This window comes from Lates calcarifer, linkage group LG5 (genome assembly GCF_001640805.2).
Source record: "Lates calcarifer isolate ASB-BC8 linkage group LG5, TLL_Latcal_v3, whole genome shotgun sequence".
Taxonomy (NCBI): Eukaryota; Metazoa; Chordata; class Actinopteri; family Centropomidae; genus Lates; species Lates calcarifer.
Window position 1 is genome coordinate 20,037,899 of NC_066837.1, and position 26,820 is coordinate 20,064,718.

General features: G+C 39.2%; 1 protein-coding gene across 1 annotated transcript in view; it reads left to right on the top strand.

Moving 5' to 3' along the window:
* Positions 1-26,820, top strand: part of LOC108875774 (zeta-sarcoglycan-like) — a 303,691-nt gene that overhangs the window by 141,300 nt on the left and 135,571 nt on the right. The window contains 1 exon segment of the mRNA XM_051070717.1: positions 22,120-22,329. Within this exon segment, the coding sequence (XP_050926674.1) occupies positions 22,120-22,329 (210 nt within the window).

A 26,820-nucleotide genomic window follows, 5' to 3' on the forward strand; every position in this document is an offset into this window, starting at 1 on the left:
TGTTTAGTCAGGTGTCTCCAAGCAAAGCTGGTCTGCAGCGATAGCAACAAACCTTAGTAGTTTGTATTATTTTTAGTTTAAAAATATGGCACATTTTAATGAAATTCTTCATGGTGTAAAATCTTACATACAGTTTGTTTAAGCGGAACCTTCCCATGGGAGCATGTTTATTAATATTGGGGATTATGAAGTCCTGTCTTCCAGCACAATAAAAACACAGATCAAGGACTTTCATCACCAGAGAGATGCTCTGTTGACAGTGACTGATGATGAGGAGTCATACAATGAAAGCAAAATGTTTGGTATTACCTTGCATGCTCAAATGATTTTTCAGAATTAGTTCACCACTTCAGTGGTCTCAGGGACTGGCAGAGAAAATTATTTTCATTACAGCCATCTCACCCATGTTAATTAAGCCAATAACCTGGCTGATTATGGCCTTTTGGCTGCTGAGACGTGCATGATATGACAAGTAAACCTGTCTCTTCAGAGAGGGTATTTTGTGGAGCCTGTCATGCCACATTTGGCCAACATAGTCAATAACAATACCTAATCATTACATACATTAGCAATCGTAGCAGGGCATAATTTATGTAACACAAGGTAATATTCGGTGTAACTTAACATTAATGTCTCTAATAAATGAAGCTGTAACATGTGGTTCCCCATTGCCTTAGAATTATAAGGGACCTGAAGTAGTAATCATCATTATGATTGGCATTGCTTTTCTTTTCATTAGAGAAAATTCCTTATTAAGTAATTCCTTATTTTGTTTTATTAAAAACAAACAAACAAACAAAAAACCCCATGACAAGTTTCCATGATGTAACTTGGTTTAAAGGAGTTTAAATGGGAATTGTTGCATGCTGGGAAGTGATGCTGATGTGTTTATTGAGAGAAAATATTGAAACTGTAATTGCAGTGTAGTCTATACGCCATGAGGGCTTCCTGCTCATACTAATGCAAATGGATGCAACTTTGGTATCCATATACGAAGGTTTCCATAAAACTGTCACTCATTTATCATCAACATGACAGTGGTGCTTGCTGACATTTCTCCAGCTATAAGCATGGACACATCCTATGTCCTGACACATTGAATGGGTGGAAATATTCAGGGAAAAGTGAAGTAACACATGTCATTTTTCAAGCTAGTTTGCAAGTCAAATACTTTATTGCAGTGCAGAGCTCAACTCGCCTGCAAATGTCAAGATGGGACAGTTTAAATGCAAGATGGTGTGGTCTTTTCAAGAGTACTGTTAAGATTGCATCGTCTGTCTCTTGTCTTGTAAACCACAGTTTCTAGAGCGAGTCTCTTTATGTTGTGTCTCAGTGCCCCTGCTGGCTCAGCTGTCAGTCAAACGTGTACACCAGCCTGAACTCTTCAGAAGCATGGCAGGACATTTCTTAACACATTTTTGAGGCTTGTAATATAGACAGCATCTGTGTATGTATTTGGTTTTGTGTGCATGCGTGTGTTTGTAGGTTGTTTGAGAAACGTCCCTTCTCAGGACAGCAGATCTCTCTCATTGGTGTCTCCATATGTGTGTGTGTGTGTGTGTGTGTGTGTGTGTGTGTACACGAAAGACAAAAATAGAACAATCTCCATTGTTGTGTGTGTGTGTGTGTGTGTGTGTGTGTAATGTGTGTTTGTGTGTGTAGTCTTTATCACTTCTCTCTGGGTTTTCATTCTTTTTGTCAAACTCTCAAGGTTGGCCATATATACCCAATGTAACAAGAGCATATTGTTATGCGAATCCACTGAGTCATGAATGAACACAGATGGAGGCATATTTGTTTTCATTAAAATAACATACACTGTGGAAACGACAGCAGACATGGTTTTTCTGCTATATTATATTTATTTACATTTTCCAACTCTATGCAGTGACTTGAGGCTGTGACAACCCGTCTTCTCGCTCATGAATATAGCACTTCCTTAACACTTTATACTTAATGGTAGAACTCTGAATTGACTTTTTGCAGACTGTAACCGGTACTATCACAGGGTGATTTTCCAGTTTTGTAACTCAGAATTCAATCTCCAAAAGGACTCTCAACTCTGTTATCTTTTTCTGACCAATTTGGTATCTTCCCATACATGTTTTTACTTGTACTGTTGTTACAGATGCACAGTGACAAGATCAGTTGCTCAGTTCAGGTCTCTGTTCTTTTTATTGTGGCGTTTAAGTGTTCTCTGTGTTTTCTGCCATAATCCATAGACATGCTATTCAGCTGCAAACTGCTATCAATTAAAAGTTCCTCCTTTCATCCAAAATCTCAAAAATAAATAATTATATTTGACTTAATTTTGTAGTCCTCTTACCTCTTGTACTGTAATAGCGTGACAGCTATGTACTGGATTTTTAATTTGTGATTAAAGTTGAAACATCTGGTTTTCTGTGGAACATGTACTCACCAAGTGGATGTCTCTGAAATGTGTAACTGTGTAACTAACCGTGACTCACAAAACCCTTTTGACAAAATACATCAGTCATATTTGATGACGGAAAAGATTCAAGGCTTTCTGCAATTTTCTTTTTTTTTTTCTTTAGCAGCCAAGTCTTTCTGACAGTCATTCCCTTTTCATCTGAAGGTAAAATCGGAAGAAGCCACAGATGATGCACTCGACAGTGGAAAAATTGGAATGGTGTTTCTAAAATGAAGTTATTTTTCCCAACTTAAAAGACATGGTTATTTCATGTATTTATCATATTTTCCCATGCTGATATCTGTTTGTGAAACAATTTATTTCTCAGTATGGTGATTGGAATAAATAAAATTGGGTAAAAACTGTATAACCATTATTTTATCCAATACCCATGTTATGGTTAATATTTTACATAAAAATAAAAATTGGTTTCTGTGAGGGCACAGAAGTCAGCTATCTTCAGCCACTTTGTGCACTGGGAATGTGTGATTACCCCAATTCTACCAGTGGTACTCTGGTGTTTTTAAAATTGTAGAGTTGCTGCATCCTTAATCACCCGTCAACCAATGCATTTTAATTATTCATTTCATAAACATTTTATAATGCAAGTAAAGACACTGGTAGGACTCAGAAATGTTGTGTGGCTACCTCATCAGGTTCATGAGTTCACTTTAGTGTTTTTAGTTGCCCTCTAATTTTCTAAAAAGGACCCATTTTGCAATTAAAAGGTGATGATCTCTGAGTCATTAACAGTGCTTCAAACAGTATGCATTACCTGTGTTTAGTCTGTCCCAGAATGACTGAGATGCAGGAGAAAATCAACTTATTTAAACACTTGGAAAAAGTGCATTCCTTGAATTATCTTGAAATAAGCTTAGCTTCATAATTACCATTTAAAACATACAAAAAAAGCAAAATATTGTTTTGTTTCTGCATGTGCTCAAACTGCAAATAGATTGCATTGTAGTCTTGCATATATATATATATATATATATATGTATATATATATAGTGTAGCCTATATTATTATAGCTACTACTTTGGAAAGTGACCTTACAATGGATGATATTATTTTCTTTTTAATTGACTAATTTAGTGACTCTGCTATGGCATTTAATCTCAGGACACCACAGCTAAAGGTTTTCATTCTTCTGGACACCCTCCCAGTGGAATCAGCCTGTGGTGATTAATGTAGGGGTTGCATGCAGTTGTGCTCCCCTGCAAGTGGCTTTTCCATCTAAGGGTTCACATCAAGTTCCCTGACTGTTACTTTCCTTAGGTTACTCAGTAGCGGTAACAGTACAAACCCAGTGGAACTTCTCTTCACATTGTAGGTTCAGCTTCTCATTCACTGAGGTCAGTTTCTTCACACCTTGGACTCACTGTTTCTCTGCCAGTGTTCTGGTAGTGTTCTTTGATAGATGTGGACGTCCCTGGTTTCAATTTAGAAATCTTCTTCATTAGCACCAACTGCCTTTCAAACATTTAATACTACTACTGGAGTTTGAGATGTGTTTGTCGTCCTTGAAGGCCGTTTCTCTTATGGAGAAGGTGTTTGTTGTCCCCATTTAAATGAGGTCAAAGCTGTATAGAAATCCTTCCTTTTCCCATACAGCAGCTTCTCGGATCTTTTTTTTTCTTTCAAAACCTCGGATTTGAACAGATTTCTTTCTTTTCTGCTTAATATCCTCCTTAAAGAAAGGCACCTTGTGCAATTTTCTGATAAACAAACAAAATGATGTTTACATTCTGCATTTCCTACTAAAATAAATTGTCTGTATTCTGTATTGTCTGTACTCCTTACAGTATAAAACATTTGCAAAGGCAATGTAAAAAGAAACGTGATGAATAGAAATAGTTGGTTTTACATTAGCTGACTTTCAAGAAGCCACTTGAGTTAAGTTCAGTCAGTTAACATTTTGCATACAGCGACAAACTACCTGTAGCTACCAGGTTTTTTCTTCTGCGCCATTTCTAGCACATAGCTACATTGCTTGCTGTATTTCTGTTCAGTGGAACACCACGAAACTGTTTATGTGCACATGGTAAAAAACAAAAAAAAACAAACAAAAAACAGGGACCTTTAGTTGTTAAACCATTTATCCATAATGCTGCTAGTGTTTGAAAATGCCACACGGTACCTTGTTTTAGTTTTAGTAAGTGTTTTTGATTTCAACTTTTAAAATGTATATAAATTGTCACATGTCATCCCACCATCACTTCCTGTTTAGTTTAATGGACTGAAGAGAAGCAAATACAAGGAGAGAGAAAGAGCAAAAACTGAAAAAAGTAAGTGATCAGCCAAGAGAGAGGTGGAGGGCACAAAGCTAGTGAGGAGGCAACGATAACAAATCCAGGATGCAGCTGATGTTTGTGTGTGTGTGTGTGTGTGTGTGTGTACATGCATGTGTGTGTTGTTGCAAGGGCACCAGATGCTCAGATGATGAATGGCTTGCTATCACAGCACAGGCAGTGTAGTGACACTGAAGACCTTAGATCACATGACTGTTACGCACACACATACACATGCATGCACGATTTCTACCCTGACAGTGGTGGAGTAGAGCTGAAGTTAGAACTCATCTCTCATCTTGCAGTCTGTTTTTCAATCCTCATCCCTGAATTTTGTTTTCTCTTCCACCTTTTTAGCTCTGTTATACTCTCTCGTATCGTCTCCTCTTGTCTCGTCTTCTCCTCTAGCGTTCACCTTTCCACTTGACTTCTTTCCTTCCTTGGCCCCTCTGTCTTCGTCTCCATACATCCCTTTTTTTTGCTCCCCTTTTAGTTCATCCCCTTCCTGCCACAGACGTTCTACCTTCTACCTTTCTTAATCCTCTTTTTCTGTCACATTTCTGCATTCAACTTCTTTTTGCCCTCTTCCCTGTCTTCCTCCTCTTCTTTTCTGCTCGCCTCTTTCCTCTTTTGTTATTCTCTTATCCTCTTCCCCCTTCTCCATGTCTCCTCTCAGCTGGGGACCGGTCTAATTAAAGGAACTGACAATAAGCCCTGCCAGACATAATTCTCATGCTCACACAAATTTATGTTTCTACACATTGACACAACCTCACCAAGTGCACACAAATGCACGTACACATGAATGTACAAATACACCTGCAGCATGCTTATTTGTGTACCCTCACTCATACACCAAGCCTGTGCATCCGGTCAGTGGCTGGCAAACAGAACATGTATTCACACTTGCCTACACACCAACCACACATTACCACAGGGGGAGGCTGAGAGAGAACAAGCCATGTCTGGGGTTCTTTTTTTTCCCTTCTATATTTGCCAATTCCTAACATGTCTCTCTGGCCAGTAGAGAAAGAGAAGAAAAATGAAATTTAAAAAAAGAAAAAAAGAGACAAACAAACAAAAACGTATGATTCAACAACCGTGTGTGCGTATCTATATGTAGTATGCATGTGTGTGAGGCAGAGTAATTGTGTTTCTCTGTGCATATAAGAATGAAGTAAAAGAGAAAGGGAAATGTAGAGAGTGTAGGGATTTCTGCAGTTTGTGGAGGTCTGAGAGCAAAGAAAACAGGATGAATGCACAGCAACTCAGGAATGTTTGAACCATTTCACCTCCTCGCACAGTCTCTAACTTTGTATGAAAACAGAAAAAAAAGAAATACACAAAACGATAAATATTTTCAGACGCTTTTGAACTGCAATCTATACAGCTTGTAGCTATGTTTCTTAAACTCTTAGTGTACAGTTCTATTAAACAACAGGGTCCTAATATGATTGTATAATTTGAAGTGTTCCAAATAATATTTGTAGGCTTATGCTTGTTTTTAATACTTGAAATGGCAAAATCATTGGTGTACAATTAATCATTTCCAGTGTACTGACTCAGTTTTCAATGTCATATAGGACATTTGCCAATGAAGTACAGTATGACCACTTACAGCTCACAGATAATTATGATGATGATATTTTATGAATTTAAATACAACAGCCACAGCAGTTTGACATGCTTAACATATGTTAGAATCACTGTATCACTGCAGTCAGCAATTGCAACTACATATTGTTGCTGTAGAGTGAAAACCACGTTTATCCAAATTTGGAGACTTTTATTATAGACTGCACTAAGTGTTCCTTTTTGGGCTGAGAAAACTACTCCAGAAGCAACAAACAATTCAAAAACCCACTGGATTACCTGAAAATTTTATTTTGACAAAGCTGATAACAGTGCAGTCTTTCCAACCACTGTAGTTGCTACAGTGCAGTTCACTGTCCTCCTCCGCCAGACATTGCTTTTTAATTATTACTAAACTGTTGCCCTAGCCCGGCCAGATCATGTTGTAGAATCTCACCTGGGGGAACCTGCTGTGACCCCACAGCTGAAAGAAAAACCTTGACCATTTTCAGGGTCAGTGCTGTTGGTGAGGTATGTGAAATCAGTGTTGCATGTGTGACTTTGTGTGTCAGTGCGTGTCTGTGGGTTTATCCCATCTGCGTGTGTTTGCGCAAGGGGTGATTGGCGTGGGTGATAAGTCACTTACACCTCTCTCATCTACAAGTACCTCATTAGATTTGTCCTTTCACAAGCCAATCAAACAGCAGACTAATTAATAAATCATATCACCACGGTAACAGCAGGCATAGGTCAATACTCCATGCTGGGAAAGAGGCATCTGTTTGTTGTTTTTAGAAACAGGTGTATTTGTGTACAGTATATGTGTGTGTGTGTGTGTGTGTGTGTGTGTGTGGCTTGTATCTATTCGATACAATACCTATACTTTTTGTTTGTCAGCACAGATGAAGGTGAATTAGTGAAGGAAAATTTCTGGAAATGAGATTGTGCTAATGATCATGTTCAATCAGTTCAAAGGTGAGAGTTAAAGTTAAAGTTAAGTGAGTTAAATTGTTGCAATCTTGAAGATGAGTGATTCCTAATTTTACGTGTCAGCAGTTTATTATCTGAATGTAATGAAGTTATGTGGTAGTTCAGGCGACCTGGAAGATTCAAACATGTCCATGAGTGTCTCTCGCAAAAGACAGGTCATATAAACATTTGCTGCTCATTCAGCCATTGTCTGCTTTAAGAAATCCAGTTTGCTCCACCTCACCAGCTTCCTCTTGTATTGGTATTTAGTTATGTGCGTATTCTAGAGCATCAGAGGAACAGAGATTATAAAACCCTGACGTATGTTTTCTGACTAAAATGAGGCCAATAATGTAAACTGCTACACAAGATGTGATACAAAACCAATATATGCTACTTGATTAAAAGACTAGGGACTATGATAAGAGCAGTTGTTAATAAGAGTGCAGAGTTAATCAGTGGGTAGCAGATGAATTAGCTGTGAAGTAGAAGTCTATCTTATATAAATACGGCTCAGCTGTATGTGCTTTGATGAGTTAATGAGCACTTTATGTTTTTAGATTAACAAAAAAAAAAAAAAAAAAAAAAAAATACCTGTAGCCCTTCGCTCCTGTGTAATGCATGCTAAAGTATTTGGATTTAGCATTGAAGCGGATGATCTAATAGGATCACCTGATAATCTATATTCTAATTTAATTCTAATTAAAGTTGAATATTGTCCTGAATACCTCCAGCTCATTTTAGTAAAATTACCTATTAATCGTTTAATTTAGTAACGGTGTGAATTTTAAATATTCTTACTGGATGTTGGTCAGTGTATACCGTTATATTTGAGGGATGATGGCACCATTTTTTCTGTACACAAGCTTCTGTCCACACTTGGTTTCTCCTGACCTCTGTTTTAGCTAATTTATTTCCATCCATCTGGCCATAGCCCCATGTCAGCTTTTAAACTAGCAACTCAGCTCTGACTGCTTTGCTGACGCACACATACACTAGCAACCCATGTAATGTGTACATCCAGCAATTGAGTTTTCAGCAATAGCCATTCATCAGTGTGTGTGTATGTACGTGTACGTGTGCGTGTGCGTGTGTATAATGTCCATGTCCTTCTAACCTGATGTCCTATTCCTATACACTGTCAGTATGCAGGATCCAGTGGAACGCAAAAAGCTTTAAGTCAGACTGGCTTAAAGCCAATACGACAGCAGCCCTTGTGTCCTTGAAGAAGATGATATATAAGGTGCACAGTGTGTATTTGGAGGCACCTGTGTACACACACATTGTTGACAAAAAAAAAAAAACCAAACAATCAAACACATTCTCAAACTTGTACATATGCACAGATGTTATTGTCTAAACCAAGCAAGGCAGAGAGAAAGAATGAAGTAAAGAAGGAAGAAACAAAAGAAAGAAATGTAATGACATCGGACAGGGAGGGGAAGAGGGAGATAACAAGAGGGAGCAACTTTTGACTACCTACAAGCTCCGGCATTTTCACAGCTTCACAGCACCAGCTGAACAGATGGGTGGAATGTGGAGGGTGTACAAAACAAATATTCTTTTTTATTTTGATTCCAAAAGCTACATATTTTGATCCTTCATTTTCCCTTTCGCTTTGATTTTATCTGTGTCTTCTCATACATAAATTATTTACATTTACAGCACTTATTGATAAATAATTCCAACATCAAAGTTTTGGAAAGTATACTGCTGATATGCCTGTGTGGTTGACGGTTTGGATGTGGGACACCCTGTCCTATGAGTTAGCATTTTTTATGTGGTGTTAAATGTTGCATTTTAGTACATTTAAGTATTTTGATTGTGCTTGGTACATTACTCCTTCAAATATTTATGATTTCAAATCATATATTACTACTGTGTTTGGTTTTGGGCTAATTTTGGAGGTGAATCGCTCATTAACTTTTATTTAAACTGGTATTAAGAGAGAGAGAGAGAGAGAGAGACAGAGTGAGAGTGAGCGAGCGAGTCTTTTCAAAAGCAAGTCAGTGCAGGATTGAAAAGGTAAACAGCTCAAGGTTGTGGAGGTCAGCTGCAGTCAAAGCATCACAAAGCAACTGTGTCTGAATAGGCATCAACAAAATGCATGCAATAAAGTGAAAGCAAATTAAAGCTTCAGTCCTACTGATCACTGTAAAGGTCACTTGAGTATGACAGACAGTTGATAATGTGTGGATGTTTCCTCTGAAAAAAGCAATAAGGTGACTAGGGCAGGCTGTAAACTTTTTAGTATTTATTGTGTCTGTGTAAGCATGAAAGAGAGAATTCTCAGAATGAGTAGAACATCATTAGGTGAACAAAAGAAAGGTACTGATAGCATATGGTATTTCACTTTTGAGAATTTAAAGAGGCAAAGGAATTCATAGTGATGTGAAGAGTAGACCAAGGACAGAAGTGAGCAGCAATTTTAAAGCAAAAGCATTTTCAGATAGGATGAGAGGGATGGAATGTGGAAGGCTACAATGGCAGAGAGAAAGATAAAGAAATGACAGAGGGAAAGGGAGACATGAATACCCTGTATCACAGGCAGTCAATTGGCTGTCTCCTCGTTGTTAATTTTCTTATCTCTCACCACTTTTCTCTTTCTCTCTTTCATCCCCCCCTTTGTCAGCCAGTCTCCCGTCATTCCATTATATTGCGCCGGGCTCAGAGGTTGATATATGAGTGCTCCATAGAGGGACTTGGACATGAGCGACTGCTGGACGTACATCACACACATCACTCACGCATACGCTCTTTGGTCAAAGCCATGAAAGGGAGCTTTGAATAGGGCTGCTGGGTTGACAACACACAACTCAATTAGGATAGAAGTCAGAAAGAAATGCAAGTAAGAGTGAGTGATGGCAACAGAGACTGGGGGGCTGGTTTGTGGTGGTGGTTGGGTGAGAAGTAGAGAGAGATGTAGGTAATGCTAAAGACAGAGATAAAATACAAGCAGAAAGGGGGCAGATGGTGATTCTTGTTAACATTTACACAGTGTTGAGTAATAGACTCTTACATGTAGAATTTGTTTTTGTGATCAACATGAACATGTTAACCCTGTAGTGCACATTTCAATGTCAACACCTTGGCATCGTATGGAATTTCTTCTCAAACTTGCTTTAGTGGTTTGTATATTTCAACTCTAATGAGGGGGCAGAGATGAAACAAGCAAGCAACAAGAGGAGTGGGGGCAGAAAACAGTAAAAAACAAAGACAAGCAACAAGAGGTGTGTGTGTGTGTTTGGGTGAATTTGTTTGAAGTAGAGAGAGACAGACATACAGCATGGAGACAGGAAATATGAGGCACATATGTGTGTGTGCATGAGGGGGTGTGTATTAATGTATGCTGTGGGGGGGGGGTGATGATGGAGGAGGCCAGCTCACTGAGCAGGGTCATAAAGCCTGTGTGCTGATTCTGTCACCAGGAAAGATTTACTTACACACGTGCACACACACACACGGCGTCCATCACATCTCTCACACTGTGTCTGCCCTTGGAAATTGTCTTTCTCCCCTGTCTCCATGTGATCCCTCCTTGTATTTCCCTCGTTTAAGTGTCACTATCTCACATGCACACATTAACCCACACGGTTGCCTATACCAGTTGTTCTACCCCCGAAGAAATAAAACAGTAGGGGAGAGAAAGACTTATTTTCTTGTCCTCTTCTCAAAGTCACAACTCTTATCTTCTTTACTTTAATATAATACATACACAAACTGCTCAGTATAACTTCTGTTCTCTCACTCATTTTCTGTCCTTTCTACCACTCATCGTGTTCCTGATCTGTAACTGAAGTATAACGTCCCTTGTTGAAAGACTGTCACCACATCACTGGCTTTATTTACACAGTGATTTAGTAGAGTGAAGACTTCTATGTGGCAAATGTTTTGTAACAGGCTTTCAATACAACAGTTGACTGTGTGCAACAGTGTTTTTGTGGTTGAGAATAGGGTGCATAACAGGTTACATGTATTGAATGAATAACAGCTGAGATGGTTGTGGTGATGCATCAACATTCAAGAGATGACGTTATTATTTTCTTCTTGAAATTATTTTAGTTGTTCAAAGGCATTCCCTGTCCTGGGACATTACATTATTGAAAGCTATACATCACCTATGGCATTTCGTAGGAGGTACCATTATATTTATATTATACCATAGGGTGATAATGAAGTGAACACACTCCCTATCTTCCATAATCGTGACTAATCATATGCACACAAATAAAAATCTACGCTTCTGGTTAATGCAACCAGAACTGATGTGTAGCTGCAAAATTGTGCCGAATTGAAATGAACAACATCCAGGTTTTGTAGCATGAATTAATCTTCACCTTTATGTTGTGTGATTTGATGTGGTACCTTTCTACGCACCACACCAGGAAACAGCATACTCACTCATCAGCTTTTGTTTTGAGTTTCAAAGAGCTGTAAAAAGCAGACTGCATCGCCAGCAAACTCTCTTTCCATGACACTTTCCGTCTATCTCTCCAGGAGGAGGAAAAACCGAGCTTAAGCCTGTTGTTGTTGTTGGTGATGTTTAACAGTGGCGGCTTTTTGATTGACAGATACTGACTCAGTGGGAGGCATAATGCCAGAGAAGAGGAAAGGGTGGGTGTGGGATGGGATGGGGAGTGACTGAGAAAAAGAAATCAGCTATATTGAAGGAACAAGGATGGGGATGAAACAGAATTCAGGGAGAAAGACAAACATAATGACAGAAAGAAGGAAAGAGGTTCAACATCTGTCTGAGACAGCAGTGCAGATCTTATCCTTAAAGACCCACATACACATAACCACTGTAACCACTGTACCACTGTGCCGTTAACAACCAAATCTTTACAATATTGGAACCAAAGAGGCTATTTCAGCACTATGGAGAGCTTCTTGCTGTCCAGCACTGTGTAGACTACAGAGCTGTCCGTGGTCCTGAAATACTCTTGTGAAGCATTTTTGTTAAGCAGAATTCATCATTGTGGCTCAAAACCTTCCCTTCGATAAGTGCTGCAAAATAATACTCTCTCAAGCAAGCAAAATAAATAGAATGATTATTATATTATAATATAAATAATATTTAAACCTTTCAAATGAAGATCTATGCTCAAGTGTTGACAAATGATATGCTTATTTTACTCATACTGAACAGATGATCCACACACCGCCATGTAACCCCTTTCATATTGGCAGTGTACTCTGAAGTGGTAACAGAAATAGAGGGAGATGATCATAGAAAATATTAACATGAATGTTCAACAGTAGAAATGTCATGGTGCGTCGCGATGAATAGGCCTTGAGTGTGTGGGAAAACCACAGTGTCCTCACCATCTACGAACAAAAGAGAGGTGTGATGAATGTCAAGCCTCCTAAACTAATATTCACAACCGTGGTCCATCCAGGTACTCTACCTCAGGTGACAGCAGATACTGCAGAACAAGCTTTGAATTGTAAAGCTCTAGGTGTGGTGATGTCATTATTATGACAAAACAATATATGAAATTCTTAAAATACTATAAAAAATATTTTCTGTCCCTTGAAATATTTAAGATGAAAGTGCACTTTTAGATAAGATTTCAGAACACTGTAACTCACATGGATTGGCAGGAAGGGATACATTTTTCTCTTGCTTAGTTCAACCTCTATAATGAAACTAAAACTGCCTCTGGAACACTACTGTCCACCTATTGTGTTGTTTGCTAAACTGTCTCTTCTGATATTAGGTATAAGCATGCATTTGCCAAGATGCACTTAGGTCTGCTGTAGGAAAGTGGCACAGGATAGCAGTGTTCGACCATCAATTTTCAACTGAGTTTGTGCAACCGTGTAGTCTAAAAACTCATTCATCCTTCAACTATCTACTAAAGCAAATACCCTTTATAGCAGCATGTGAGTGGTTAATGCTGTGAGATGACAGCTGGTCTTTACTGGGGAAACTTCCCTGCTGACCAGGCTGGGGACCAATGGGGAGAGTGAAGCTGCCAATCAAAAAAATAGCATCAGCATCTCTATTTTTCCTTTGCTTTACCTGCTTTTTCCTCTCTCTTTATACTGTATCGCTGTCTCGTCTGGCCTCTCTTGTTTTCCGTCTCCATTCCCATCATCTGCTAATTAGTCTCGTGGGTCCTGAAAAAACGAAAGACATCATTGGATGGAGATAAATCTAGACAGAGACAAATGAGAACAACTTTTCACTCCGCAGCCACTATAAATAGAGATGGTAGTAGAAAGCAGCCCCTTTAGAACCAAAGCGGGATTTTAACAAACACCAACATCAGATGAACAGGGAAACACACTGATGAAGGAGGCTGTATTCTCCAAAAACACCACAGCATGGCTTGTTTGTTTAAACAGCTTGAAACAACTATTTTTTTTTAATTTGGAGCCAAAGTTTGTAGCCAAAAGGGTGTGGAGGTCTTGGTGGATGGATGAACGTACAAAGCATTCACCTTCAAAACTGGAGGGGACCAGAGTTTGCATCCCACTTCCAACCAGCAGTCAACTTGTTTTCTTTTAAGCATGAAAGAAAACCCTGACTTTAGCCAATAGTAGTTACCTTAACATAAACCTACTTCCACCAGGGGGAGTAGATCAGAAATGCTGAGATGAATCACTTGGATAGGATTAATGATTACAGCAAGCAAAAATGGTTTCAGTGTTCATAGGCAACTGTTGTTGACGGATTTGAAAAATTTTGTCCTTCATGCATACACAGGTCAAATAGACAGCAAAATAAGTCATAGGAATAAAATATCTAATGTTGTAAGTATTGATACTTAAGTATTGATAATTATTTTGTAAAACAAAATGTTTTAGTATTAGTCTTCTTCTTCTTCTAGTCTGACAGTAGAAATACTACTTTTGGCGAGAATTATATAAGGCTTCACTGCAAGGGCTGTCCTGTTGAAGGGCACAAAGGTCAGCATTCTGCTTTAAAAAGATTCCTGATTTGGTGGCATAGTTCATGAATTGACTCCTCATTTGTCTACTGTCTACTTTTTTGTTTCTGTCCCCCTCTCTAATGCTGCTATCCCTTCATCCTTTCACTCAGTCTGTCGCAAGTTGTTTATATGCCAAAAGTTATTGTGCCTCTGGCTTAGTTACAGTTTATGTGTGTGCACACATGTGTGTGTGTCTGTGTGACCTTGTATGGCTGTCTTTGTGAGAGCCTTATACCTTAGGAGTGTGGACATTTTGGGGAAGTGGAAGTATTTCGGCTGGTCTTCATACTCTGACACACCTTCAAAGAGCTGTTTGAGGGTTAAAGATATAATATGAGGGATTTGTTGATTGCTGTTTGTGAACACACCATTCAAAGTTGGCCCCTCTTAACCGGCTCAACAAACAAGCAAGAAAAAGAGAGAGCAATGGTGGTCAAGCGAGCTGGTGAGTGAATGAAGAGATGGAGCCGCTATAGCAAGAGCAAAGTAGTGAATCAGAGAAATAAAGTGCGTCATAAGTGATGATTGAGAGGAATTATTTTGTATGAGTCCTTGTTTTTCTTTAGGAAAATCCTGCACATTATAACTTTAATGCTTGGTTTTAGGATTATGGTTAGAATTAGGTTAGGGTAAGGGTTGGAGTTAGGCATTTAGTTGTGATGGTTGAGATTAGGGTAAATGACTAAGGATTGTGTTATGTCAATAAGTGTCTCAAATATACAGTACAAACTTGTGTGTGAGAGAGAGAGAGAGAGAAAGAGAGAGACAGAGAGCAAGAGTTGTCCTTTTAAGTCTTCTCTTTTTACACTAGGCCTGCAGCAGAACCTCGTAAATCTGCTGGAATAGCAAACGCCTCACTGCACATGAGCCCTGTTTGTGTGTGCGCCTGTGTGTACTCGTTGTTTATGTTTGCTGATGTTCCTGTGTGTTTGCTGGTGCATGTGGCTGTAGTGTTTTTTTTTTCTGCCCATATGTGTGTTTGCTTGTGGAATTCTCTTTTCTTTGTGCATGTGTGTTTGAGTTCCTCACATTGTGTGCGTGTGTGCACATGTGAGTTTGTGTGATACATCCACTGGCTGAACACCTGAGTGCCCACAGTGACAGAGAGGGATGGCAGACTGTCCAAACCAACAACCTACAGCCAACACGGAGTGCTCCCAGTTCGTTTGGCTTAGTGTTTTATCACATTGGCACAAACACACTCACACACACACATACACACAGACACATGAAAAACAAATGTACATGCACCAACAGTTTGTTGCATGTGTAAGTATTCAACATGAAATCCCTTGTTGTATTGTCTGTCACATATCCAGTATGCACACCAGACCACCCTACAGTGTTGCAGCTGTTTTTGTGTACTGTACCATTGACTTGATCCATACAGGCTTGACCATGCTACCAAAGTCCTTTACAAACCAAAAGAGAATATAAAGAATATTTGGAAAGGTAATATCATAATTGATATTACAGTGATAATGGATGATTGCCCTTTTATCTAAGAGATATCATTGTCACTGTCTGACTTGAAAACAAAGGAAATACAATATCATAACCAAAAGCAATTCATGTAGAAATATATCACAGACAATAAATGGAAAGTGTGTCCAGATGAGATAGACAGAAAGGAGCAAACAGAATGTACTTATAGTAATGTAACCTATAGCTCAGATGAGTTTGGACTGTTGAATATAATTTCATTTTGGGAAAAGTGCAGCATCATTAAATCCACTGTAGTCTCTCATAGCCTTTTTTCTAATGAGGTCATATTTAGAAACCACATAGAGGATGTTCTTGTCCCATTGTATTTTCTAATTATTATGCAAATAATAACCTTAGTGTTTTGCATAGGTGGCCACCAGTGCTTTTATTCCCACTTAAAGTAATAATCCATCAACAAAAGTTCATAAAGTTGTTAGCATTACCAGCTAAAGCCACCATGGCCAGCAAAAATTGCCACATGGGAACTCCATCAACAGAAAATCCAAGAAGCTGCATGTTATAATAATGGCTTTAATGGGAAAAGTGCAGTACTGAAACAACACAGCATGGACTGTTTATCCAAATGCACACACTTTACAACAAAGCAAGAAACTTTATTGAATATATATCATAAAAGTTACATCTCCAGAAATTATTTCAGTAGCATTTTTCAATCCTCTGTACACATTTTAATGTAATAATAATATACTGAAATGATTGTGTAAGCATTTGAATTATATTTGTTATCTTTGAGTGAATGGTTGCACAATAGAAGAATCAACTTAAATTCATAGATCATGAGTGTAAGACAGAGAACAGCAGTTGCCTGGAAACAGGCAAATTATTTTTGAGTAGCTGAAAAAGACTTTGATTTTGAAGTAATATTTCAGCACAGTAACATTCTGGAAAATAAGGTGCTCTGATTTATTAAGCCGCTGTATTTTCACCAGAGTATTTCCAAACATAATAAGTATATAATTGAACAATATAGAGAACATATATCAGTCGTTACTCAAAAAGAAGCAACACTTAGTTTATTTATAACTGCTACTCTCGAGGTGCAGTAATTGATCACACTATTTATTACATGACTTTTCCAGTATAAGTTTGTGTCTGTATTTTTTCCACTGTTGAAAAACAAAGACTTCTGTTTTCTATCTGCTGCAAATGATCAGGAAACCAAACTGTGTTGATGGTCAGACTGTAGGACTGTAGTTAATACTACATGTACTCTATATGTTTTGCTTAAAAAAAAAAGAAAAAAAAAAAGGTCAAAGGAAATCAAAGAAGCAGTGTTGCACATTGATGCAAGATTTTGGCTTCCTCCAGATTCAGTCAACGATGATCAGCCTTGCTCTTAAAAAACCTACAGTGGTTGGTTGATCCTTACCACTTACTTATGCATAGTGCAAATGCTTTTCTTGAGAGCTTGAATTGAAGAAACTAATAGACACAGCAACAGAGAGGGAATGTCAAGGCTATCAGAAATGGAGCGATACTGAAGCAGTACTATTGATTGAGTATAAGCAGATGTGAGGAGAGGCTGTGTGATGCTGGCTGACAGATACACTGGATCGCCCCCAGCACTTCACATACAGCTGGAGCGCCGATCGGCCAAGCCCGCATACTAATTGATACGGATTTCAGTTTTCAAAACGAAACCTTAAGCTGATTTTCTGTCTACAAGTCCGTCCATCCATCCCTCTGTTCATTATCCACCCGTGTCTCCATGTCAAATCCATCCATAACCACCCATCTGTCAATTTATCTAGCTTTCACATACATTATCAAGCAGGGCAGGTGTGCATCTGTTCCCACTCCGCCTTTATTCGCAACATCCGCCTAGCAGGATCTGACTTGACAAACTCTTCACATCCCACACGTGTTAACATTCATTTAGATACATAATGAGTCAGGATGACACTGTGCATCCTCTGAAATGGTCTTTGACAGGACATGCTGAGAAGCGTCATTTTACATGCAGAGAGGACATGCTTCTATAACTGAAATAAAATCAATCAAGGTTTTACATTGACAGCTTTACATTTGCCATCATTACAGTCTTATCGCCTCCAGCCTAGACCAAACAATGAGCTGTTATCCACTCTGAGGAACCCCTGTGACTTCCTTTATGAGGGCAAATATGTGATAGTGGATTTTTTTTTTTCAATGTGAAATGAAGCTGCTTGAAAGATGAAAGACAATTTCACAGATAGACCTCTTTGAGTCTGCTTGTATGCTGTTTATTTTCTGCTTCTCTTGTGGAGGTGGATAAGTCATGTGTACAGATCACAATCATATGTTTCTTTCTCTGCTTCATTTCTCTCATTTGTCTCTTTCCTCTTCTCCCTGCTCACCGTCATCTCCTCTTATCCTTTCCTTCTCTTTCCTCATCTTCTCGTCATCTAATCCTCAAAGTAAAGAGCTGAGCTTCAGTGTGATGTCACATGGGGATACTGTCTGTGACTGTGTTATTATGTGTTTGTCATGTGTGTCCATTACCAGAATTTGGATGACTTTGACCATATCGGCCTCCTCATATTGACATTTGTTTTCCAGTAATATTGCTTGAACGTGTGCGTCCTGGTAACTGTGACCAATTATACATGTGACAAGTAAACCCTTAAAATGTTGAATAACATTTAAAAGGGTCTAAGAGATGTTACAATGCTGTGTTTTAGTTCTACAGTAAGCATGTGTTATGTCCCTTAATATGCTACGTTCCTTAATCGCACATAGTTAGGCAAATTGATGTGAAAACAGCCATGTAAGTTGTTTTAATTTTTTCTTGTCTTATCATTATTTGAAAGTCACAACTTACCAATCTCTACATGGGTCAGCACATCACCACAATGAAAAAAATCCTACTAGTTATATACTTTAGGTCTAATTAATTTAAGATCCTGTAACAAATGACTATTGGCTCTAGCTGAGATCATTGTTAGATCACAGTTGACAGTATGCTGTAATGGTAACCATGGCTGACTTGCCTCTTCTAGCTGTTGTTTTTATGGCTGTCAAGACATTTTGATGTTAATAAAGTTAGGTCACACTGTGCAGTGCCTCCAGGCTGTGGTGCACCATGGGATTGATTGATGACTCTGTTGTCAGTTCAATCTAAGAAATGCATCGGAAAAGGGAGGGAGGGATAAGTGTAGGACAGGATAAAGGAAGGAGGAAAAGGGGGGGAAACAAAGTGGATTGACAGCAACGAGTGGGAAGGAAGAAACCAATGAAGTGAGTTAGCAAAACAAGCAGAGAAACAACGTAGAAATGGAGAGAATTATAAAGTTAGGGTGAATGAGAAGGACGGGTGGGTGATAGGTGAAGGAGAGGGTGAGGGCAGGGACAGAAAGGTGCTTTTATGTGAATTATGAGGAAGGAAATGACTGAAAAGTTGGAGAAATGACAATGGCAAAGAAAGATGGAAGGAATGAGCAATCAAGTGAAAAGAAAGCAAGGATAGAGACCTATAGAGACCTGTGTGCACCTATTGATTCCCACTGTTGATATATGCAGGAAGAAAATGATTGGCATTTGTGGGCACCACAGAAAACTCTAGTACACACACAGCAAGCATAACTGCACACAGGTATACACACTCAATTATTGATTCGATGTGGACGCTGAATACTGAGATAAAATGATCAGCAGGTCATTTCAATACCCTATTCCACAGAAATACCCTGCTATTGATTCATATGCATTGTATCTGCGCAGACTGAACAGATGCATCCAAAAAGTGGAACTGATCAACCAGTTGAGGGTATTGCAGGAGAATTTCTTCTCTGTGAAAAGGCAAAACATCATTAATCCATTAGCCTACTTGACAAACATTAAGCCCTCTTTCCACTTGGCATTAATATGCATCACATATTCAGACTGTGCCTAGATATAAATTAGTTGGATTACATTTAGTCTAAAATATTGATTGCATATTTTGTATGCACATTAAAAGTAGCTTCATCTTTCTTTTGCCAGATTGCAATATGCATCACGTCCTTTTATCACCTCCTTTAAATCTGGTATTAAATGCTGTTTTTTTGTTATCCATTTTAACAAATAGATTGCTGTGCTAACTTATAATAATTGCACTCATAGACTCATTGAATTCACGCTTCATAGTTAATGCAGCCAAATGTATGCCTGTGCACCTCTGGAGATATCTCACTTGATTGGCTCTTCATTGCTTCTTGGGTGCATCTCCGCCCAAATTTGTTGTGTCTTTGCTCTGTTTCATCACAGTTCAGTCACCCAGTATCTCTGTTAATTCAGTTGGAAAATAGTTCTGGGAGTGTAAAGGAAAACATGCCACTGTGTTAGGTTGTGTAACACAGCACCATGCTGTAGGACTGGTTAGACTGTGAAGTGAGATTTGAGCTGATTTTTCTAGAATTTTCACATGAAAAGACAGGATAGGTTAGCTAATAGCAGATGATTTCTACCAGGTGAGATGGTGTGAATATCATCAAAGATACTGAAACTTTTCAAAAAGTTATGAGACTTAGACATGAACTGATTTAAAATATTTTATGTCGAATGGGATGGGAGAATGTAAAAGCAGGGAGAGTCCCTCTTTATCTGTGGTTAGATTATACACTGATCAACCACAACATTAAAACCAGCTGCATAATATTGTGTTGGTGTACCCCTTGTACTGCCAAAACAGCTCTGACCTGTCGAGGCATGGACATGGGATCTCTGGGGGTGTCCTGTGCTCCAGGACATTGGCAGCGGATCCTTTGGTTCCTGTGGGTTACAGGGTGGGACCTCCATGGATCTGATTTGTTCTGGTACATACTACAGACACTCAGTCAGATTGGGATCTGGGGAGTTTAGAGGCCAGGTCAATACCTTGGGCTCTTTCTCATGTTCCTTGAGCCATTCCTGAGCAGTTTTTGAGGTGCAGTGGGAACATTGTCCTGCTGGGGGAGGCCTCTGCCGTGAGGGAATGCTTAGTCTGCAATAGTGTTAACTGATATGTGTCAAAGTAACATCCAGATGAATGCTGGTACCCAAGGTTTCCTAGCAGAATATTTTATTGTAATGAGATGATCAATGTTATTCACTTCACCTGTCAGTGGTTTTAAGGTGGTGGCTGATCAGTGTATATATTACAACAATATGCATAGAAAACTCCAGTTGAATGTTTGATTTTGCTACGTTTCAAGGGTCATTTTACATTGCCTTAACATCAACAGCTCAATAAGACCCTGCTTTTTGTGCACAAGAAACAGGACCCCTGTGGAGACACAGATAATAGCCTATTCCAATGAAAACCCGACAAAACTTGAACAGGCCAAGTCTGCATTTCCTTTCTTTTTTTTCTGCAGGCGAAGCAAGAGTCAGCATTTTTGTTTTCCCATCAAGGCTTGTTGGTGTCATCATGTGAGACTATATGGAGAAAAAGTATTGCAGGGGGGGGCAAAAAACATCAACAGTCGCTGAGGTGTTAAGGTCATGCAGTCTCAGCAAATAAAGACATAATGTGTGTGTGAGAGAGACTGATAAAGAGAGAGAGGTGCAAGAGTGAGATAGGAAGTGAATTAGGGAGAGAGAGAGAATTTGAGGTAGAGAGAGCAAAGTAAAGAGAGTGTGCGAGAGTTAGAGAGTCAGATAGTGGAGATAGTGGTGCCTTGCAGCCAGTGTCCATATCTCTTGCCACCAATGACTCCTCCTGCTGCACTACAACTAATGGACTCTGTCCTCCTCTGCTGTCTTATCTTCCCCTCTCTCTCTTTCTCTGTCTGTCTCTCTCTCTCCATCCTCCCTTTCAATCTCTTACTACTTGATGCCATGCTATCTCTCCACTCCACTGCTCCACCTCTATCTTATTTTTATCATGCTTTGGTCTTTCTCTTGCACGCTCACCCCTGCTCTCTTACTTTTACTCTCCTTCAATCTCTCATGCTTTGTCTCTATCTTTCTCTCTCCATCCCTATCTTGTTCTGCCTCTCCTCTTTATCTTCAACTGTTTAATACTGTTTCCATCCTTCTCTCCACCATGACCAAAAACCCAAAAGTTCATCCTCTCCTCTCCTTGTCTGCACTGCATGGATGGAAAGAAAGGAGGAATAAACATGCCACCTCTGTCTTGTTTCTCTCTCTTTCTCCTTAAAATCTTTCCCTTTATGCTTGTCGAGCTTCTGTGCAGAGCTGAACAAATGGAGATTTTCACTCCAAAATGAGAATGTCTAGTAAGAAAAAGGTAGAAAGAAGCGAGAAAAAATGGGAGGGGAGATATGCTGAATGAATGAAGTCACTGAGTCACTTACCTAACATCAGTTGGCAAATGGTGCCAATTTTTCTGAGTCTGAATTCAGATAAGGATTTCCCTCAAAATGGGTTCAATGGGTGTTATGGAGATGAATTCAAACATCTCATAAAAATGTGTGATCCTTACGTGTATTCTCCGTATTTGTGTGTCTTTCAGATGACCCAGGAGCAGTATATCCTTGCGGCGCAGCCCAACCCACTCCACCAACGGGGGGCATCAGTGTGCGGCGCCCAGGTTTATCCGGCAGTGGGAATCTACGGCTGGAGGAAGAGATGCTTGTACTTCTTCATCCTCCTCCTCCTCGTCACAATGATTGTCAACCTGGCGCTGACTATCTGGATCCTCAAAGTCATGAACTTCACACCGGTAAGAGGCATATGTGTCATTAAAAATGCCAGGATGTTATATGGTTTTGGTTTTATGTTGGAGTTTATTTGAGAAAGCTGTGAGAGGTTGTTTAAAAGGTTTGCTGTAATGCAGTGCAACATGAGAGTGATGATAAAATCAACAGCAGTTAAACAGGAGCGTGTGTGTGTGTTTGTGTGTATGCTCACACACCTACACATATCATATATCACCTACATACCAATATATGAAATGGATAATGTCCAGAATTATATCTCATTCAATTAGTGTGGTTCACTCTTAGTGAATTTGACGTTTGTTCACATATTAATTGTTAAACTAACACTATATTATCACACTCATTCTCGCAGTTTAACAACACTGAATTGATTGAAATGGGACAGAAATCATTTAGTGTCACTTATTTGTTTTGATCTAAATGCTGATTTTGTGCACCCATTCCATTTCTGGAGACAACACTAGTAAATTGTTAATATTTAAAATGCTCAGATCCAGAATCCTCAGATTATATTTTGAGTCTTGTCCAATTTAATGCTTTACAAACAGAACAGAACATTACTGAATTCTTTGTTCAACAAGGGGATATGAGACATTGTTTTGTACTGCTGGGCTCTTCAGCTCCTTCACTTTGGGTCTCCAGTGGCCCTGGTTATGCATGGTTATTTTGTTGAACTGCTTAATATGGCATATTTTGACATTTAACTAATAAGAAAGAGCCAACGCGAAAGTAATGTATGTTGTCTTAACAAGGTAGGTATTTTAACTCAAAACACAACTGTTTCATAACCATAACCAATTAGTTCAGTGCCTAAACCTATGCAAATCTTCAACCAGTTTGTTGCTGTAGCAACAGTGCTAGATAACAAAGCTGTCATATGATTTTAACGATGTATGTCTAATGTAGCCAACCATGTGGTGCAGTGGTTAGCACTGTTGCCTCACTGTAAGACGTTTCTGGGTTCGAACCCTGGTTCTATGTGGAGTTTGCATGTTCTCCCCATGCTTGTGTGGGTCCTGCTCTAAAGGCAAGCAGGTTAATTGGTGACTCTAAATCGTCTGCAGGTGAAAGTGAGTGTGAATGGTTGTTAGTCTCCATATGTCATCCCTGTGATAGACCGGCGACCTCTCCAGGATGTACCCGGCCTCTTACCCAATGTCACCCCCCCAATGACCCTTAAAGGATAAGTGGTATAGATGATGGATGGATATCTTTCATACTGCTTTGGAAGGCAATGTTGAAGGCCAGATTTTGTTTAGTTTGATGGTTTTTGCAGTGGCTGCTTCTGTGAAATGCTGAAATCAGTTGAATCAGTCCAAATATTCAAAACTCATCTCAAAACCTGTTTTTATTCATTGACTTTTTGATGTAGCTGACATTCTTTTCTAATGCCCTGTTTGCAATTTTAACTGCGTAATTCTTTTCATTATGTTTTGTTATGGCTGTACTGCTTTGTTTTGTAAGCACCTCGTTGGAAAGCACTTTGAGACACGGTGGTTTTGTACTTTTAAGATGCCAAATAAGTACATTTCACCTGACAGAAAAAAGAACCACCAGTGAAACATTAGCAGCCACTGTAGGAAAATAATAAGTAGATGTTTGTTTTGATCTGGAAAAGTGTTCACTTTAGAGATCCCCCCCTCCCAATGCATCTCCAGTCAGTGCTTCCCAATGTATGAACCCAGTCTCTCTGAGCATGTCATCCAGGGGTTACAGCACCCATACATCCAATATCCCATATTGCCCCAGGGCTCAAGAAACTACACTGTGATAGTATATATGCAAATAAGGCAGAACGTGACCCCTGCAAACCTCTGGTAAAGCCTCCTCACATCATACCTTATGTTTCAATAAGCAACGTCAGAATATAAGAGAGGTAGGGAAAAAGACAGAAAAAAGACAGCTAAAGAATATGCCTGAGGGAAGGCAGCCAGCGCTAAGCATAAAAGAGCAGAAGATATTTCATAGGCTATATACTGGTGTGTGAAAAAGAGAGACAGTATGAGAGATCAAGAGACAGGAGGAGTTATAAAGGCAGGGAGGGGAAAAGCCTGCATGAATTGAAATTATGTAGAGAAACTTAAATGAGCTGTAAATGAGTGAGTGTGACACATGAAACAATAATAAGGAAGGTCCATGTAATTTTCATAAATGTAAAGCTCTGGAAAATAACTGTATGGTAAACATGTAGAAACAAATTATCACTGGAAAGTTTAGCAGATTATTGAAATTATTGAAATTAAACCATGTGTCAGTTTATATGCAGGATATAACAATAAGTCATTCTGTCTCTGTCTCTATTATATTATATTATTTATATATTGTATTGTATATCATATCCAGCTCGTCTCCATTAGTTGCTTGCATTCATCAATAACATGCAGCGCGGTAAATTGTAAGGGAGTGGAGCTCAGTGTAATTTATGGGTTTTAGTGTTTTCATCCCATCTCTTACTAGTAATCATCTTTATTATTTGACCCTGACCACAGAGTTTCCCTAATCCCAAAAAAGTGATTTTAACCAAATTATTTTTTTTTCTCTTCTCTCTTCTTTTTTTTTTTTCTTTTTTTAACCAAGACCCTCATTCCTCTGTACATCATGTTAATAGAGGTTGATTTTTGTTTCATCAGTCCATTTTGTTCCAGATGTTTTTGTGAACTGCAGTCTTGCCTTTCTGTTTTTGGGGCTTACAGGCACAGCTGTATTGTAACTTTGTAACTTCAGTTAGAGCAACTAGCATCCTTGTCTCTGTCTCCACATAGTGTGCATTTAACACTGTACTGAACATCGATATTTTGGCCTGACATTCAAACATTTGTCCATCTTTGGTTTGAGAGAGATTTATAGCACTTGTTTGAGCTTTTATTGCACTTAATGTAACGAGTTGTCAACCTGTCTCCTCTGCCCCTCCTCTCGCTCCATGTGTGTATGGAGGGGTGACGCATACAATGAACAAGAGGAGAGAAATGTGACAGAAAAACACAGTATAGACTCTCACACTGAGCTGAAATGAAACAAGTGCACATAACTTAGGTAAATGAAATATTTAGTTTTTTTGATATTTAATTTTTCCTCTATGGGGGCAGGAGCTGCAGTGGCAGGGGAAATTGTACACACACATAATTGTAGTAGACATAATGATGTTGAAAAACACATTTAAAACAATGCACTTAACCTCTTCCTTGGGCCCTGTTTTTGTCAGCTGTCAGACTTTAGACTGATCATGTTTTATCCTTCAGGAGCATCCCTTCAGCTGCCCAGGTATTACTCCAGTCCCTAGCAGCCACTGGCTCTTATGTGACGTAGAAGAGGTCAGGTGTCTGGACATCCACACTTAGCTTGTCCTCCTGTCCTCCCTCCTCAGCTGACAGGTGTCTATATTCCTGCCTCGTGGGGGGGGGGGGGGGGCGTCAGTGGATGATAAGTCAGCACTCGACAGTCTGGAGTTTGATGTGTAGCCGTGTATGTCGTGGGTGTTGTTCATCAAGATCCACTGACATAAACTGTCTTCCAGTTGAGAGGATGAGGTGTGTGTGCATTTGATCAGTTGAAATTCACATGGTCAAATTTCAGATAGCAGACTATGAAATTCATACTTGTACATGTAAGCTGTATACTGTATTTGTAGGTAACATGAGATAGACCATACATAGTACCATTACATGCTCTATGTCATGTGACAAAAGGATGCAAGTGGTCATTTAAGCTTGAATTGATCACAGCAAACAAGTATTGATGTCACAATTGAATATATGACCCAGCACTGGCTGCTGTGCCTGTTAAAAGAGCATACATTCTCCATATACACATATCATAATATTTAGTGGAGGCCTCATCAAAAATGTCATAACAGCTAAATTAGCATTTCAAAGAATGTTTACAGCTGTGTTTGACTGCATGAAGCTACAAAAGAAGAAAACATGGAGAAAAGATCACAAGAATGGTGGTGTTCCAACTGCGGTACATTAATAAAGGCAGAAGTGTCCAAAAGTAGCATAATTAGGGAGGGAGATGATAAAAAATATCTATCTATCTGGCTATAAGGAGCTTCATCTATGGCTCCTTGACTATCGCCACCATTCAAATCACGTCTAACCGGCTGCAGCATAATGAAGGCCTTTCGCAAACTTTTTGTTTTGTTTGGAGTTGCCAGATGCGATTCTCATTGTGATGGTGTGGGGAGAAAAAGAGATTTGCTTTTGAAGAGACAGCTTTGGCAGTAAATTAGAGAGGAGGGACTTGTGGGGATAGCAGTTTACGTATTTGTGTGCATGTGAGTGAGAGAAAGAGAGTGAGAAACCTGTGTGTTTGTGTGTGTGCCAGCAATTATTCAGCAATTGTTCATGCTGATGTGTGTATATATTTGAGTGTGTGTGTGCCTTTTCATGCTTGTGTGTGTCTATGCCCACATTTGTGTTCGTGTGTGCATGTGTCTCCTCCCCCAAGTCCTTTGGGCTTTCACTGCAGAGAAATTCAATTTCACTTGTCACTCA